The sequence below is a fragment of the Physeter macrocephalus genome, chromosome 2 (genome assembly GCF_002837175.3).
Source record: "Physeter macrocephalus isolate SW-GA chromosome 2, ASM283717v5, whole genome shotgun sequence".
In the NCBI taxonomy this organism is placed as follows: Eukaryota; Metazoa; Chordata; class Mammalia; order Artiodactyla; family Physeteridae; genus Physeter; species Physeter macrocephalus.
Genome location: NC_041215.1, coordinates 33095228 through 33112636, shown reverse-complemented (window position 1 = coordinate 33112636; position 17409 = coordinate 33095228). Strand labels below are relative to the sequence as shown.

The 17409-nt window shown below is 39.7% G+C and overlaps 1 protein-coding gene across 1 annotated transcript in view; it reads right to left on the bottom strand.

Moving 5' to 3' along the window:
• The window catches only part of CNTNAP5 (contactin associated protein family member 5), an 879838-nt gene that overhangs the window by 115972 nt on the left and 746457 nt on the right, over positions 1-17409 (bottom strand). The window contains exon 18 of the mRNA XM_024115033.1: positions 1072-1311. Within this exon, the coding sequence (XP_023970801.1) occupies positions 1072-1311 (240 nt within the window). The remainder of the gene's footprint in view (positions 1-1071; positions 1312-17409) is intronic.

Genomic DNA, 17409 nt, shown 5'->3' with positions numbered 1-17409 from the left:
GTATGTAAATGGTGTTTCAAAGTGATTAGAACATTTTATTTTAATAGTTTAAATGCTTCTCTTGAAATATTGTTTACATTCTTGGTCAACAAACTTTTTTTCCATCAATAAAATAAACTTTAAAAGATTCTGCAAAGATTGAGAGTAGACCAAATCTTTTGCCCTTCTAGTTGAAAAATACTAAGTATGGATACTGAATAATGAATTTTTATAGTTTGTTGTTAGTTTTAATTGATCCAGAGAATTTACACCATAACCATCATTCCTTGTTTACAGTGTATATCCAACATATTTAGCTTTTATCAATGAAATGAATTCATAAGATTAGGAGGGTGTGTGGAAAGGGACTGGGGCAGGGATTTTTTTTCTTTTTTTTTCTTTTTTTTTTGCCGCACTGCGCAGCATGTGGGATCTCAGTTCCCTGACCAGGGATGGAACATGTGCCCCCTGCATTGGAAGTGTGGAGTCTTAACCACTGGACCACCAGGGAAACCCCCGGGGCAGGGATTTTTGACTCCTGTGCTCTATTCTCAGCCCCCTGAGGAACTAAATGTGAATCTTCGGGCAAGACTTTTAAAGCCTCAGACCCCACTCATGTCATCTGCAGAACAGGGAGATTTTACTAAATACATGATGTGGATTTTACTAACTCACCTAATTCTCCGTATTGTAAAATGATTTACAATGGCTTCAAGGTCTCTAAGGGTTTTCCAGGGCTAGATTCTATGATTCTTTGATTACATTTGTGGATGGAGAAATTGGAAATGGAAAGGTTAGTACAACAGAAATGGCGGTCCACCTCTCCCAGGGCTCAACTGGCTCTAGGCCACGTCAAGTGTGTTTTCCTGTTCCTATCCATCCAGTTCAACTGGACTGCCAGTATCAACACACAAGAAGAATGAGTATATGTAATTATGTTAAGGAGTTATGCAGAGTCTCTAAAGAGAGGGAAACTGAGGAAGAGTAAATGATTGTATGAGGACTGTCTAGGGCATGGGTTTCCCATGACTTCACTACAACCTGTAGGCACTAAAACACAGCACATGGGGAAAACATAAGTTTCTATTGTACCTTTTCTGCAAAAGGGCCCTTCGTACGGCGAATTGGTGCAGTCGCAGAAGTATCCACTGTGCTTCTCCACACACCTGCCCCCGTTGTGGCAGATGTGGCCGTAACTGCTGCAATGGCCCGGGCATCCGGGCCGGACTCCGGACGTGACCTTTGCCCTCTCCTCCAGGTCCAGTTTCTGCCCATTCAAGTGTAAGGAGCGTATGCATCCTAGGAAGCCTTTCTGTCTTGATGATGTTCCCCCTGTGCGGTGAAAAATAAAAGGAAAAAATATATATAAGGTACAGGGTTCACATTTTTGAGGTTTAATATCAGCACTGGTGATAGTTAATTATTGTGCTGTTGGCATCCTGTGTTGGGCTTTTCTATTAGTTTCCGGTGAGAATTTGGAATTCAAAGAACCTGGGGAAAAGGCATGTGTTTCCTGGCTGGAAAATGAACTCCCCCACTCAAAAAATAAATAAATAAAAGACTGTGATTCATGTGGAATCCTGTACTTGACATGTTTAAGATACAAAACTTCAGATGGCCCCATTCCTTGCAAATGAAATAAAATGTGCTCTTTGTCTATAGCAGACATTTATCTGAAGGTGAATGCACAGAGTGGGATTGTCCCTCTGGTGAAGTTAGAAGCAAGCTAGGTTAGGTGCACTGAGTTAGAAAAGGCAATGAGTGTTGTAAAGCTTATGCAGCAGAGTGTCATGTACTATGAAGAGGTGTATGTCAGGACCGGACAGACATGGTGTCAAACTCCATGCCAGTAGCTCATTAGACATAATGACCACTGGATCCCCTAAGCCTCAGCTCCTTGATCTGTAAAATAAGAATCAGTCTATTTCATGTGTTCATGGTAAGGCTTAGTGACCACTGGTCTTCACTATCCCTTCTCTTGAGCCCTCAAAATGGCTAGAACTAGTAGGTTGTATATATATACATACTCTTGATTACCCCAAAATTATTATTTAGAAAATAAATTTTTCCTTCTGGAATACGGAATAGAATTGCAACCCAACTTTCTGCTGAGGGTATATCTTGAAGGTTTCAGCAAGATTCACAATGCTTGCTGCAAATTATTTAAGAACAGAGGAGATTCAAAGTGACAGAGTGTTTTGTTACTGTTGGAAACCTAGAATCCTACCAACCTAAATCAGAGGATATTAGAAAAATGTGTAAGGAGAGACAACACGCCAAGAAATAAGCCAAATTCCAACACCATATTGATTTGGTGTTGGGAATTCTGGGAGCTCCCAGAGAAGACACAGGGCCAGCCTGCCCTTACAAAACACAAAGTCTAATCAAAATACAATGCTTTGGCCTCAGGTCCATTCAAGTGGATAAATGGAGGACACACTCAAGTCTTCAAGGTCTACAGAGTATCCTAATGGAAAGGAGAAGGTGTTAGAAAACAAGGGCAGTCAATATTATGACATAGTATGAGTGTGTTTCGTGTTTGGTAATTGCAGTCATTGTTGCTTTTGTTGTGGTCATCCATTTACAAAGCTTGGTGTCAGTTTATTTATCTCTTGTAAAAATAAAATACAGTGTGTGTGCATAGAAAAAAAATAAATAATAAAAATAGTAAAAAAAAGAAAACAAGGGGAGTACTGATGTGTCATTTGTTTACTGTACATATTCTCTCATTTCTGAGCCTCATTTATGTGTAATCCCTCATGCTACAATTTTATTAAAACTTGGTCTTGCAAATGACCGTATAAAAATATATTCCCATCAATGTGGATACAAATGTGAATTCCAAATGTGTTATCTCTGACCTGGAATATCATATTAAACAAGAAACAAAGCTGTAAGTTAAATAAATGAAACTGTAATGCTAATAATAATAATAATAATAATAATAATAATAATTCTGGCACATCAGCCTGGCAGGGTGGACAAGATAATAATTAGCAATACGGTTGGAAGGAGGGAGAATTCTGTCTTCTCTGAATCACACCAGGTCATCAGACCCATAAATATATGTATGGTAGTCACTGGCTGCCTCTAAAAGGCTGAAACAAAATGTTTTTAAAGAATTAATCTAGTCTCTTATTCTGAAGGAGTGATAAAATTCCACTCTATTTTCAGTTCGGATAAGTGATACCCAAGCAGGCCAGAAGGTCAAACCCACATTGCTTTCTCCTGTCTGTCTCAATTTTAGTGAGTAAATCTCCTTTTAACTACAAGATAAATCAATTATAAATACAAGCAGATCATAGGGAAAGGTTCATTATTTCTTTCCTAGAGATGGTGTAGAATAAAGAGAGGAGGATTTATGCAGTCAAATGTTTTGTTTTATTTTCCCCTTTATTTTGTAGTCACTCCCTGTGGTGGATTAGAATAACTCTTCATAAATCCTGTCAGTGGCATTTTTCTTCTAAGCGGAGGTGGAGAATGCAAGATCTATTGCACATCTGCTTGCATGTGACTTAGTCAACACGTTTATAAATGGAGAAGTAGCTGGGGTGGTTTTTCTGGCAGAAATACACTCCTTGATGTTTGAGACATATAGAGTGTGGTGAGAATGACCCCAAACAGGAGATCCTTTCAATCCTAGATGCTGATAAAACACAATGACACAAAGAACATGAACCAAATTGCACAATGAACTAAATTTCCATTTTTGCCTGACTGCTTTTTATTCTTTAGAGGTTAGGCTCTCCTTTCTTCACGGAGAGGTAATATTGTAGACCAGGAATAGAATGCTTCTAGAAAGATGCTCCCCACCCCCACACACCCAATCCAGTGGTTAGCACTCTCCATTTTCTGACATTACCTACTATGCATTGTGTTGATGGAGGTGAGACTCTTCCCTGAAACTTGAATACTGTACAGAAAGGCAGCCCCAATCTTCCCTCCCCTTTCTCACTCACAGCCCTTTGCCCCCAACTCTGTCCTGTGGATATGCCCTCCCAGGTATCTCCGAATCAGTCTTCCCACACCAAGAGCCATGTCTTGAATCCCTCTCACCCCCACTTGAATCCCTTAAACTGAAACAGGCTGGGACCTGGGACCCTTTGCTGCAGTACTTGCACCTGGACAAACATCTCCTCAAGCAACAGATGCAAAGACACTATGAGAGACTAAAAATAACTGCGTGCATGTGCAGCTGGGGCAAATTCTGGACAAGAAGATACAAAAAGACCAAAAAGCCCAACTGCCACTTCTGAACAGCTGGGAGCAAAAGCAGGGCGCTGTGCATGCCCCCTGCATACAGCACCACCGAAGGGTGGGCAAACCACCTAAGTCCCAGTAAAGCCTTGCCTGAATTTCTTGTGTGGGCTCTATAGACAATTTCTATTGATTGGTGCAGGCCAAGAACCCTGGTCGGTATCAGCACCACCTTCTAACGGATCTTACTACCCTCAGCCTTGGCTCCTTCCACAGACTCACCACTTTGCAATCAGAGAGACCAACCAGATGTGAAAATTTGATCCTGCTAGTCCTGTTTAATGCCCTTCACAGACTAGTCATCATCCTGAGGTTCAAGCTCAAATCCTTAGCCTAGGTGGCACTGCATAGATCTGGCCTCTGCTTGCCTCTTCATCCCCTCCTCCTGCACTCACTGCCCTGACTTCAGTGCACCAGGCTTTCCGAACTACAGTGTCTCCCCACTGCCCATGGTCTCTCTCAACTTCGGACCTCCTCCTGTCCTGTGTATTTATATGGTGTATTACGCACATCTTCCCCCTTATTCTCCACTGCTCACTCTAGACCATCCCTGCAATCACAAACACACACACTGGCACTCACACACATGCATCCCTTCATCAATATTTCTGCCTACCCAGGATTTATTTTAATTAGTTGCCAATGTTTTTAAAACATGAACTATTTGAAATCTAAAAAAAATGATGATACAAATGAACTTATTTACAAAACAGAAATAGACCCACAGACACAGAACACACTTATGGTTACCAAAGGGGTGGGGGGGGAGGAATAAATTAGAAGTTTGGGATTGACATGTACACACTACTATATATAAAACAGATAAACAACAAGGACCTACTGTATAGCACAGGGAACGCTACTCAATGTTTTATAATTACGTATAAGGGAAAAGAATCTGAAAAACAAGTATATATATGTATAACTGAATCACTTTGCTGTACACCTGAAACTAGCACAACATTGTAAATCAACTATACTTCAATTAAAAAAAAAAAAAAAAGACCGTGCCCTTATGTTAGCACTGGGCTTGGCACAGAGTTAGTTAATTAATTGATTAATTAAATAGAACATGAACTATTTAAAAACTTCTAGTAAGTCATTCATTGAAAAATCAGAAAACCGGTTAACAATAAAGCTGCTTTCCTCCATGACAAAGCCCAGCTGCACTGGGAGCAGTTCCTGTAAGACAGGACATGCCCTGTCCACTTGGCCACTTTCCCCACCAGGACCACTTCATTCATTTAGACTGCTTTCCTGACCCTTGCAGGTATTTGAATTTTCAGCTAATGCTCTAATATATTTTTATCTCCTTCTTGCCTAGAGTTTAATATAAAGTTGGAAAAAGAACAAAAATAAACGTAGCATTATCCTTAAAGCAGATGAGAGTCATGTTTGGGAATCTTGTACTTAATCTGCAAGCTGTTTAAGAATCCAAACAATGCTTCTAATTCTAAAAAAAAAATTAAACATACTTGCTGTATGCTAGAAACTTTATAATTAACTCATTCAATACTCAGTGGGAAACAAGTTATTCTTCATATTATGACATTACATAGTTGAGGAAACTTAGTGTCAGAGAGATTGTTTTGGCCAAAGTCAAGAATCAAATTGATTTTATGTGGCAGAGCCAGAAGTCTGACTGGGATCTCTTGACCTTCAAAGCCTGAATACCTTCAAAGCCCTAAAATCCTAAAATGAGATATTTGATTAGACAAGTTTGAAATGGAGCAAGATCCTATGGTCCTGCCTGCCCCCATATTCTTTGCCTGCCTCTTGTCTGTAGAAAAATTTAGTCAAAGAATAAATTTAATCAGAGAAGTGAGAAAATGCAGAAGCGAAGGAAAACAGTCAAACAGGACAAAATAATAATCGTTTAGTCATTAAGCAAAGTCAAGGACCTTTAGTTCCTCTTCAAGGGCTATGGATAATATTCTGAGCCATATCCTGTGAGATGTTTTGTAGATACTGAAACCCCCACCAGGTGGAAGAAGTTACCTACACGATGACCAGATTGTAGCCATGACATAAGCTGCCACAATTCCGAAAACTGGTGTCAAAGAAATAGGAACAAACAGATCCTGGAACTGGAGATTAGCTGTACTCAAAACAATCAAGATGACACTGATCAGAACACTGCATGACCAATTTCAAGATGACAGTCAGAGCTGACTGTGCTGTTTCTGCATGTAGCCCCTCCCTCTGCCTATAAACCCCTGAAACTCCCCTTTAAAAGCTCTTGCCCACTGATTGTCACTTTGGACATGAGTCCACCCTCTCCCCCAGTTGCTGGTCTCTGAAATAAAGCAAACTTTCCTTTCCACCAACCTTGCCTCTCGAGTACTGGCTTTCAAGTGGTGAGGAGCCAGACTCCACTTTCAGTAACAATTTGGGTCAGTACTACAACTAAGTGATGCTTCTACTTGCTTTTTCTCATCTCTTACGTGGTTTCTCCCACCTAGTAATATACACGTATGCATTTATCTTCTTGGCTTCTGTATCAGTCTTCATGACAACTTAGACCATTAGTTCACCAGCCTAGCTAGAAGCAATTTTGTATGACTCTCTTCTGTTGGCCCTTGGTATCAAGTGTGCTCATTATGATGATGTTTCCTTGGACTGAGTATGGATCAACTCTTAAAAAGGTTACCATCATCTTTCTAAACCTGTCTTAGAAAACCTCCATGTGTCAGCTCGACAAATGCTCATTGCTTCCAGAGAAACATCTCAATTCCTTGGGCCCTCCTTGAACAAGAGCCTCAGTTTTTCTCATATGTGCCTGCTGTCTTGATCATACATGCTCAAACAAAACTCCTTTGCTGAACTCTATTTTTGGAACAACATTGTGCCAGGTTGGGCTCCCATTTCACAAAAATAAGCGTGTCATCATTCTCTCTCTCTTATTGAATTTGGAGCAGTTGTTTTCTATATGAACTACTTTGCTTAAAGTCAAGAGTCGAGTGAAGTGCAGGTGTATTACCATCTAGATTTCAAATTCTAAAGTGGGAGCAGGTTTAGCAGTATATGCTGAATAAAAACAAATGCACTAACGAACAGTTATGTTCTGTTTTTATCCTGCCCCTTCAACTGGCAGAATCTTGGTATCAGAAGGAAATCCTAAGTGGAGGCTTTAATTCCAAAACGTAATTTCCTTAAGGATAAGGCATGCATCTGGTTACATTTTGCCAGATACAGGAATCAATAAACACACACTATGTAATAACGCAGGTGGCACTAACTGGATGTCTACAAAGTAAAATAGTGATTAATAAGAGCCAATTTGAACTAAGAGCTTACTTCTTATCAAGTACCTTTACCCATTGCATTTCCCAGGCATTTTCTGATTTAACCCTTACCAAAAACTGTGGTACCCAAACAGAATACCAAGTCTCCTCAGAAAACTGGAAAAGGGTTTGTTGATGATTTAGAATCAGTTAACAACAGATTGAAATTGTTTCCTCGTTTGTTTGGTAGAAATGAATGCTGTGAAAAACTTTTGAAGAAGAATTCAGCCACACTTATCGAGGGCCATTAAAGCATTATTATCATTGGCCTTACCCACGTTTTAAAAGAAATATTCCAAATGGAGCTGGGGGATGATTATACCCAGAAATATTTAATTTGGCTTTATACATAGTCATTACTAATACTTCATTATTTGCACACATAATATAGTTGTATATCTATAATATCCTCCCCAAATAATAATGGCAAATTATTACAATTAAAATGAAAGTATAAGAATGTGGATGGATATAAATATCAACATACCAAATCCATAATGGTCCTATAGAGCAACAATAACCAATTAGACCATGTGACAGCAAGAAAAAAATCCTATTTAACAACAAAAGCAGCCAAACATCTAGAAATTAACTTAAGATCTATGGCTATAAAAAAGCAAGTAATAACAATTTACCTTGGCTCATAAAGAATAAATAAAGAGATGGAACATGTTTCCATATAATTTAGCAATGTATAGTTATTTCCTTTAATGCAATACAATCCCAATCAATAACCCAAGAAAATTTGTAACATTCAAGAAAAATTATTTTCATAGAACATGAAAAGCTAATTATAAAATCCATAAAGAAGGTGGTTGATAATAGTTAACAGAGTGTTAAGAAAAGGAATCAGGTGTGTTTGTGGGGTCGAGGGGAGGGATTGTCCTAATCAACATCAAAATATGTTCTATACCCAATGTCTGCTGCCTGGGGTAGAGACTGCAATTGTGCTGCCCTGGCAGCTTCTTCCTTTTTGTTATGTAAAATTCATTTCTGATAAACATCAAAATGTACAGTTGCTGAAGTTATGATTATGATACCTTAATGATTATTAAAGTATTAAGGTATTAAAAAAATTTAAAAATATGTTCAGTAAGTATGATGTTGGCACAGCACCTGGAAAAAAACTATGTAAATTAAACAGAATGGGAAATTCAGAAGCACATTCTTTACACAGAGAGATTTTAAACCTTATAATAGATACTGCAGGTCCAAGTAACTAGGTAAAAGAGGAACCATGAAATAAATGGAGATGACAAATAATATTTGGGGAAATAAATAAAATTACAATCCTACTTCAAAACCTTAAACAAATTCCACATGCAATAAAGACATAAAAATGACAACAAACAAAACAACGACACAAAAACTAAAGATATTAGATAAAATATTATATAGTAGTTCAAAATAATATGCTATTTATACTGACATGCTAAGTTTCCCATGGCATATGTTAAGTAAAGAAGCAAGCGAAAACAAAAATACAGCAAGCAAGCTGTGGTATAATACATAGAAGTATATTGATTAAGTAAATATATCCACAAATAATAACATTGTATGGTGTTTCCTAAGGGTAGTTAAATGTATGTAACTACTTTGATGCCTGGAAAGTGTCATACTGGGCTAATATTGGTTGTCTCTAAGAAGAGCCCTAAGATTATTGAATAATTTTACAGCAAACATGTATTTGTGTACTGACTGTATAATTTAAAATAAATATTTTCATTTATTATGTATATCATGCATAATCCTGCCTATCATTTTTAGAGGCATTTAAGAAATTATTTATTATTTCAAGTTTCAAAAGAAACTCTTTGGGGCTTCCCTGGTGGCGCAGTGGTTGCGCGTCCGCCTGCCGATGCAGGGGAACCGGGTTCGCGCCCCGGTCTGGGAGGATCCCACATGCCGCGGAGCGGCTGGACCCGTGAGCCATGGCCGCTGGGCCTGCGCGTCCGGAGCCTGTGCTCTGCAACGGGAGAGGCCACAGCAGAGGGAGGCCCGCATACCACAAAAAAAAAAAAAAAAAAAAGAAACTCCTTGTTATAGAATTATGTATACCTCTAAAAATTCTTTATTAATATATGTGGCATTTGGATATTAGCAAACACTTTTCCCAGAATCAGCACGTTTGTGCCTGTGGGGTGGGTTGGAGTATGTATGGGTTTTCTGCAAAGACTGTTTTTTTCCCAAGACTACAGACCAAAAACAAACATTTGCCTTCTTTTTAGCAGAATGGTGGCAGGGCACAAGAGTTTGTCCATTCAGAGCACTATATGGATGTTCTATGGAAATCCCCATTTGGTTATTATTTACAATTCAGAGGGAGGCGAAGGAAACAAGCAAGCAATTGAATTGTGCCTGTTTCCGTTGCCCACAGAATTGTGGAGCAGTAGGGAACTAGTTCCACCACAGTTCAAGGTGGCTGATGTAGCGGTCCAACTGTCTTGCTAAAGAAGCCTCTGAATTATTGCTTTGCATCTCATTTGGAGATACCCCTGAGAGAATATCAAGATGATGGGGCAGGCATTCGCAGCAACACGGATGGACCTAGGGATTATCACACTAAGTGAAGTAAGCCAGAAAGAGAAAGACATATATCATATGATATCACTTAAATGTGGAATCTGAAAAAAATGATACAAATGAACTTATTTACAAAACAGAAACAGACTTACAGACATAGGAAACAAACCTATGGTTACCAAAGGGGAAATGTGAGGGGGAGGGATAAATTAGGTGCTGGGATTAACATATACACACTACTATATATAAAATAGATAAACAATAAGGACCTACTTTACAGCACAGGGAACTCTACTCAATACTCTGTAATAAGCTATATGGGAAAAGAATCTGAAAAAGAATGGATATATCTATATGTATAGCTGAATCACTTTGCCATACACCTGAAATTAACACAACATTGTAAACCAACTACACTCTATCATAAAATAAAAATTAAAACAAAACAAAACAAAAAACGTTCTGTCAAATGATTAAAAAAAAAAAAAAAGATGATGGGGTAGGAAAGTCTGCCATAATCCTCATCACAGAGTCTGGAATAGTGACAGGAGCCAGTTTGATCGGATGAGCCCCATCTCCCATCTCGCAAAGATGAGAGCACAGCCATCGCTCACTTTGCTTCCTTCTACCACTGTTTTTGAAGGTGAAAAATCACTGAGAAAATCACTATCAAAAACAGCCTTAAATCACCCTCCTTGCAAGAGCAACTGTATAAGAAATATCATAGGAGCTCCAGGTCTTTTCTAGAGTCAGCGGAGAAGCTACTTGCTTCTTCCAGGCTGGCTGCCAGGCCAAGTCATTGCCCAGATGACAGCAGCTTCAGGATTTCCTGGAAGTTGGGGCCCCTGGAAATCACTCTAATTAGTTTTCTCCGGGGAGGCCCTGCTGAGAACAGAGATTCCCTCAGAAGCTGAACCACAGACCCGTTCAAGGAAATACGTCGATAAAGTAAAAGCCTATAAGCTTTAAGAATTTTCCCTAATAGTCCCACCTGCCCTAGAGTGATTTTATGGTTGAGCTCAGGAGACCCTGAAATACAAAAGGAGCCTACAATTCACTAACGGGATAGTAACAGTGGCAATTCATGGCTAACAGTTCTCACAATCCAGTCTACTAACACTGTCCTGACTTTCTGATGCATGTGTGCAGTAATCACTTTGGGGTTCTTTCTTATTCCAGCTTCTTTTGTGGAAGTGATGGCTGCCATATGACTAGGGATACGTCATCAAATGTGGGAAGCAACTCTCTCTTATTGGAAAAATTAGCTGAAACTTGGAAATAAAGCAAAAAAATGGATGATATTTGTCCAGTGGAGATGCTGATAATTTCTTTCCAGCATAACAGATAACTCCTAAGATGGCCTGGTGAGCATCAGTTTCATATTTAAATCTACAATTTTATCCTAACTTTTTTCTTGTTAAATTCTCCGTACATATGCCAGCTTTTTAGATGCTCTCTGAACTGATCACGACATCTTAATGGCTTCCTCATTAATTAGAGTGAAATAAAAGCTTTGACTCATGTTTATTTTCTATTCACCTGAAACTCATTTTAGCTTTTGGAAGATTAGATTTTAACACATACTACCAGGATCAGTTAAAATGGTGTTACTTATCATGAGAAAATATGAAACTTACGGAAAGGTCTTAATCGCACAGTGCACAATAACTGGGGCTAATAATAATAATAACATAATAATAAAATACTAAGATATCTACAGAACTTTTGCTCTTTTGTAAACATGATGATTGAAGAGGAGTCTGCCAGGCAGATCAAGGGTGGGGTTGCCCATCCTAGTTTGAGAGTCAGGACCATCAAGTGAGTGTGAATCAAAACATGCAAACCCGACTCTAAGGAAGCAATTGAATTTACAGGGTGTTTTGGAGAAGAAAGTGGGAGAAAAGGAGGCATTCTTTTATGGTTAATTCTTGGGAGGAATGAAAAATAAATTTCTCTTAAAAAATTACTTTGATTAAAAAACGTGTGTGTGTGTGTGTGTGTGTGTGTACTGCACAATACACCCATGTGATTGTGCCTCAGGTAGGGTTCTCCAGCAAACAGGCTGTGAGATGAAGTTAAAGGGGCAGGATGTTTTTCAGAGGGAACCAATGGGAACTACACTTTTGAGCCAGAGAGTCAGGAAGCAGAAGTGGGCAAAGGAGTGAGCTCTGGCGCAGGTCTGACAGTCTAGATCAGCCCCACAGAGAGTGCTGGAGCTAGAAAAGTCCATCAGAGATGTGCTTCCTTGGGCCACAATGGTTGTGCCTTTGTACCCTGGACTCAAGTGATTACTGTCTGTGGACCTCCCTGGAAGGACGGGACCTTGTCCTGAAGAGATGCAGTAGCTGAAGCGGCAGACAGAGGGAGACTGTCTTCCAAGAGCACTCCCAGCAGCAGGGCCTTCTTGAATGGGGTCCTGCGCAGCATATCCTAGAGTCTACGCAGGTTCCTAAGCCTCTCTACACAGGGGCCTGAGACGACCCTCACCCTTCAGCCTGAGACACGGATGGTGAAGCAGGAAGCTGAATTAAAACATGGCACCTCTCACCTCTTCTACAAAATTGCCTTCCCAACTCAAGTGGCTCTGAAGCCAAATCATTTTCTCTCTGAATCAGAAGAAACTTGGTAACACAATGAGAACAGAGTGTAAATCTGCCAATAACATGTTCAGAGAGTTCTGACTACATCTTCTTGCCCACCATTGTTCTGCTCCAAGGCTTTCTCACCTCCTCCTCTGCGCCATCAGTTTTGTCGCCAGAGCCTTGGAGAAATGGAGACAGGTTATAGGCAGCGTTGCAGCATCAGTATGCCAGGCTGGGCCCACTCTTTTCTAAACTGGAGCTTCCCTGGTTGTCCTGGTTACATCAGCTCAATGGCGCCTTGGCTTTGGAAAAGACACAACAACTTCTCACCTCCCTCAGTTTGGGCCCTTGAACATCCAGAGTGTACTGTTTTATTTTCCAGAAATATCTGGCTTGAATGTCGTTTTATAATTATCACCCGAGCTCCACATGAATGGGGCTGTCCTAATGTTTTCTTTCTTTACTGAGTTACAGATTTTGATGACTGGCAGTGCCAGAGTAACTAGAATGACTGCTTCTACCGTTGAGTTTTTGTGTGGTCCAAATCTCAGGGCTTTTCTCCCTGGGCTGCATGAGAACATGATGCCATGTTGTACCTTCCTTCCAAAACAGATAGTATGCTTTGAGATATGTTTTGTCAAAGGCAGAATTAAAACTTAAAAAAGTGAAACCGTACAAGAAAATTGTACATTCTCCTTCAATGGCCCATTACCAATCTAATGCGGCCAGCATAGGATGAAATGAGCTTCAATTAAAGCATAAGAGATTGTAGATAAACATTTCCAAAAGGGTTTTGGAATATTAGGGGGCAGAAAATACTAACATGGGCTATTGGGATGGGTTCATTGTACTCAGCTCTCAACATTTTCAAGATGAGACAAAATTTTGTGGAAGGGGTCATTTAACCATTCACTTCTCCGAAAATAAAAAGAACCAGTGCTCTTTCAAAGCACTTTCAAGCTCTAAGAACCTGATTTTGTGGAGAAGAAGTGGTGTTGGGGGAAACAAATGCATGAGGAAGCAGGTGGCTCTTCCTCATTTTTTTTTTTTTCATTGTGGAAGCATTGAGTGACTGCCACTTGGTAGGTAACAAGGAAGCAAAGCATTCACGGGACTCGGCCGCTAGTGTTCTGAGGTCTCCTAAAACTTCTTAAACGAATCAGGACACTTTCTCTTATTTAACTACTATGGGCAATATCGGAAATCAAGTATTAATTTTTTTACTAAGATGATTCAAGTATACTTGACATATTAGTTAACTCTGAAAAAATAAACTTGTTGGTAAATCAGACCTTATCATCAGAAATGTATAGGATGCTGAAAAGACAATTTCTTTACTTTTTGTTTCACCATTGACATCCTCCATGCACAATGGTTTTATGTAACAAATATGCTAAAAGGTGACTTTCCAGTTCTTCCTGAACATGAAAAGGATGTGTATCTCCTCCTGTACTTTGAGACACAGTACATCTTCCAGACAGGACCCTCTGCTGGCCTGTGTCAGGAAAGCCATCCTTGTGGGGCACCCACAAGTGTAAATATAAGTGACTATTCCACAGAGAGACTCTAGCAGTTTCTGAAGTGTCAGGGCAGAGAGCAAAGGAGACCCACCTTTCCTGGTTTCACTGCTGACCTCGCCTTTGACACGCTTCACCTGAAAATGGTAATAATAATTCCCAACCAGTGTGGAAGCAGACGCAGCACTGTGGGTAGGGGGGAAATCGCTTCAACTTTAGGATTTACCAAGTCAGTGATATACGTTCCCCAAGGAGTTCTAAGTGGGAGTTGCTTCCGTTTATTTTGACACAAATAAAGCAGCTGAGCCAAAAAAAAGAAAAGAAAAAAGGGTCCATAAAAGGCCAAAAAGAGAAGAAGAAAGTAAAGCAACACAAAAACGAGACTCACAGGCTCACAGCTTTAGAAAATGTCCATTCTATAATTGCAACGTATTTGGAAAGATGGGGCGTCAGATTTGGGGACAAAGAGATATTTTCCTTGCTGTTGCATCCACATGGACATGAGGGTAAGGATGACTGTCATGCTTAATATACAGATGGAGATGGAACATCCTCAAGTTGTAAGGGATCACTTACCAGACTCATCAATTTCATTCTGCAAATAATAAAGACAATGAATCCACTTAGGCTAGTTGTTGTTCTACCAGGGTCCCATGGCCTGCTGGCAGTAGACCTGGAGTTCTTACCCAGATCTCTTCATTTCATTTTCAGCCATAAGTGCTAGTTCTTGGATTTCTCTTGCCTTTTCCTCGTATTGACTTGAAAAGCTAGTAGGGAAGAGCCAAGCGAGGGATGGTACTGCCAAGAGTTTTAGAGCGGAAACTACCCCAAGCTCGCAGCGCGCATTTCAGAAGCTCTGTGCTATGAAGTTTCTCCTACTCTATTCAAGAAATGCGACCAGTGAAATGGCATGGTTGCAACTGTCCATAACTATCAGGGAAATCAAAGCTTGAAGTTAAAATATTGATTCTGGGAATCCAGCATGCATTGACTCAGGTATCAGCACTTCAACTTGTCACATTCCAATGACAGGGGCAGTGCTAAGAGATATATCCATCCTATAAAATTCAACCTGTCTCTGGTACTCGGGAAGCACTCACAAGCACAGCAGCAGTGCCAGTGATTACCATGCTTGAACGACGCTCTGTTTTGATTGAAAGATCCTTCAGAGGTTAAAGGTATCAGGACAGACATATCCAAATTAATATTTAAGTACTGTCACAATCAATCTATCACAGTAAAAACAGATAATGAACAAGGACCTACTGTAGAGCACAGGGAACGATACTCAATAACCTATGTGGGAAAAGAATCTGAGAAAGAATGTGTATATGTATACGTATACGGAATCCCTTTGTTGTACACCTGAAATTAACATGACATTGTAAATCAAATATACTTCAATTTTAAAAAAAATTTTAAAAGCACACTGCATGGGCCTCCCTGGTGGCGCAGTGGTTGCGCGTCCGCCTGCCGATGCAGGGGAACCGGGTTCGCGCCCCGGTATGGGAGGATCCCACATGCCGCGGAGCGGCTGGGCCCGTGAGCCACGGCCGCTGAGCCTGCGCGTCCGGAGCCTGTGCTCCGCAACGGGAGAGGCCACAGCAGTGAGAGGCCCGCGTACCGCAAAAAAAAAAAAAAAAAAAGCACACTGCAATCATATCTTTTTCTGCCTAGCAAATATAAAAATCCAGTGACTCAAATTTTCCTGAACGATAGAGAATGCAATTCACCATTTTGGCTGCGCTAGCTAAGTAGAGGCCTTTTTTTTTTTTTAAACCACTGAATCATACAAACTGGAAATATTGGGACTTCAATTTTTTTGGCCACCTGACACTTCTAAACAGGTTGAACACTAAACGACAAAATCCAAACCAACAGACTAAAATGGCCTCCAACAGCATGTTTTTCGTCTTCAAGTACATTAAGACAAATTCAATAAAGCAGAGTACCATCTGAGATGGAGCCTATTGGGAAGAAACATACCAGAAGCAGGTGCTCTTGCTGCAGCTGACCTTGGCTCCAGCTAGAGCGAGGTATCTCTCCAGACCCATAGACATGCTCTTACTCTTTGCATTTGTGATCAGTTAACAGAAACATCTAGAGATAAAAACCCGCAAGGAAACACAGCTGCCTCTTTTCCCTTTCGACTTGCACAAAGTTTGTCCCATATTCACATCATTCACACGATAATTTCATAACTACATGAAATTTGCATGAAGGGATTAAAAAAATTCCATTTTTATATACACCTTTCAGCCAGAAAGATTCATCAGTACTGCCTGAAGATAAATTAAACTTTGGCATGGAATATAATTTATGAAAATTGCAACTACTTGAATTGATTACACCAAAAAAGACATTAAATATTGATGACTAGCAAACTTATTCAGAGCAATAAAATGTGATGTTTAAATAGAATGAAAACATCAATATAAATTTAAAAAATATATTTTAATACTAAATCATATCACTGATGTAGGTTAATAAGTGAGTACTTTTTCATCATGAAAACATTTTTAATCACTTATATCTTAGCTTCTGATGGATAGGTAAAACGTGATAGATGAAGAAAGAAATATGATTCCTGTTGGAAAGAGAGATTACAGATTCTGTCACTTCTTTTCTTTTAGCTGGTGTGTTCTTAGTGACAGATTTCCTCAGAGTTAAAAGTTGCACAAACCCAAACTTAAAGGAAGCAAGTAAGAAACACCCATTGATTGCTGATGGCATTTCATTACTAGCAGTAAAGCTATGTAGTGTGAGAGTTGGTAAAATAAATACATAAGGAAAGAAAAGTAAATCTGGGTATACTGGCAAATTTTGGAACTAATTTATGCTACTGTTCTAAGCATCTGAACTTCAAGTTTTATGTAAGAGCAGCGTCCTGGTTTTGATAATAATACGATATCCCTAATATTTACAGCTCTATTTTGTCTTTAAAGCTTTATAAGCCCTGCTCAACCTACTTTCAAAAAATCCTTTCTAAACTGTAGCTATAAGGCAGACCTTTCCTACCTGGACTAATGTGGCTAAATTCTCTCTCCCTCTCTCTTTCTGCCTCTTTGTCTCTCTCGCACAGCACACACACACACACACACACACACACACACACACACACACACACACACACACACAGAGTGAGCTCTTTGAAAAGAAGTTTCATTGCACAAGTCATCTTTCAATTCCCACCATCTGACAAGGTGCCTGATTTGTTTTAGGTGCTCACTGACTGCTTATGGAATGAATGAATGATTCAGTGAATGA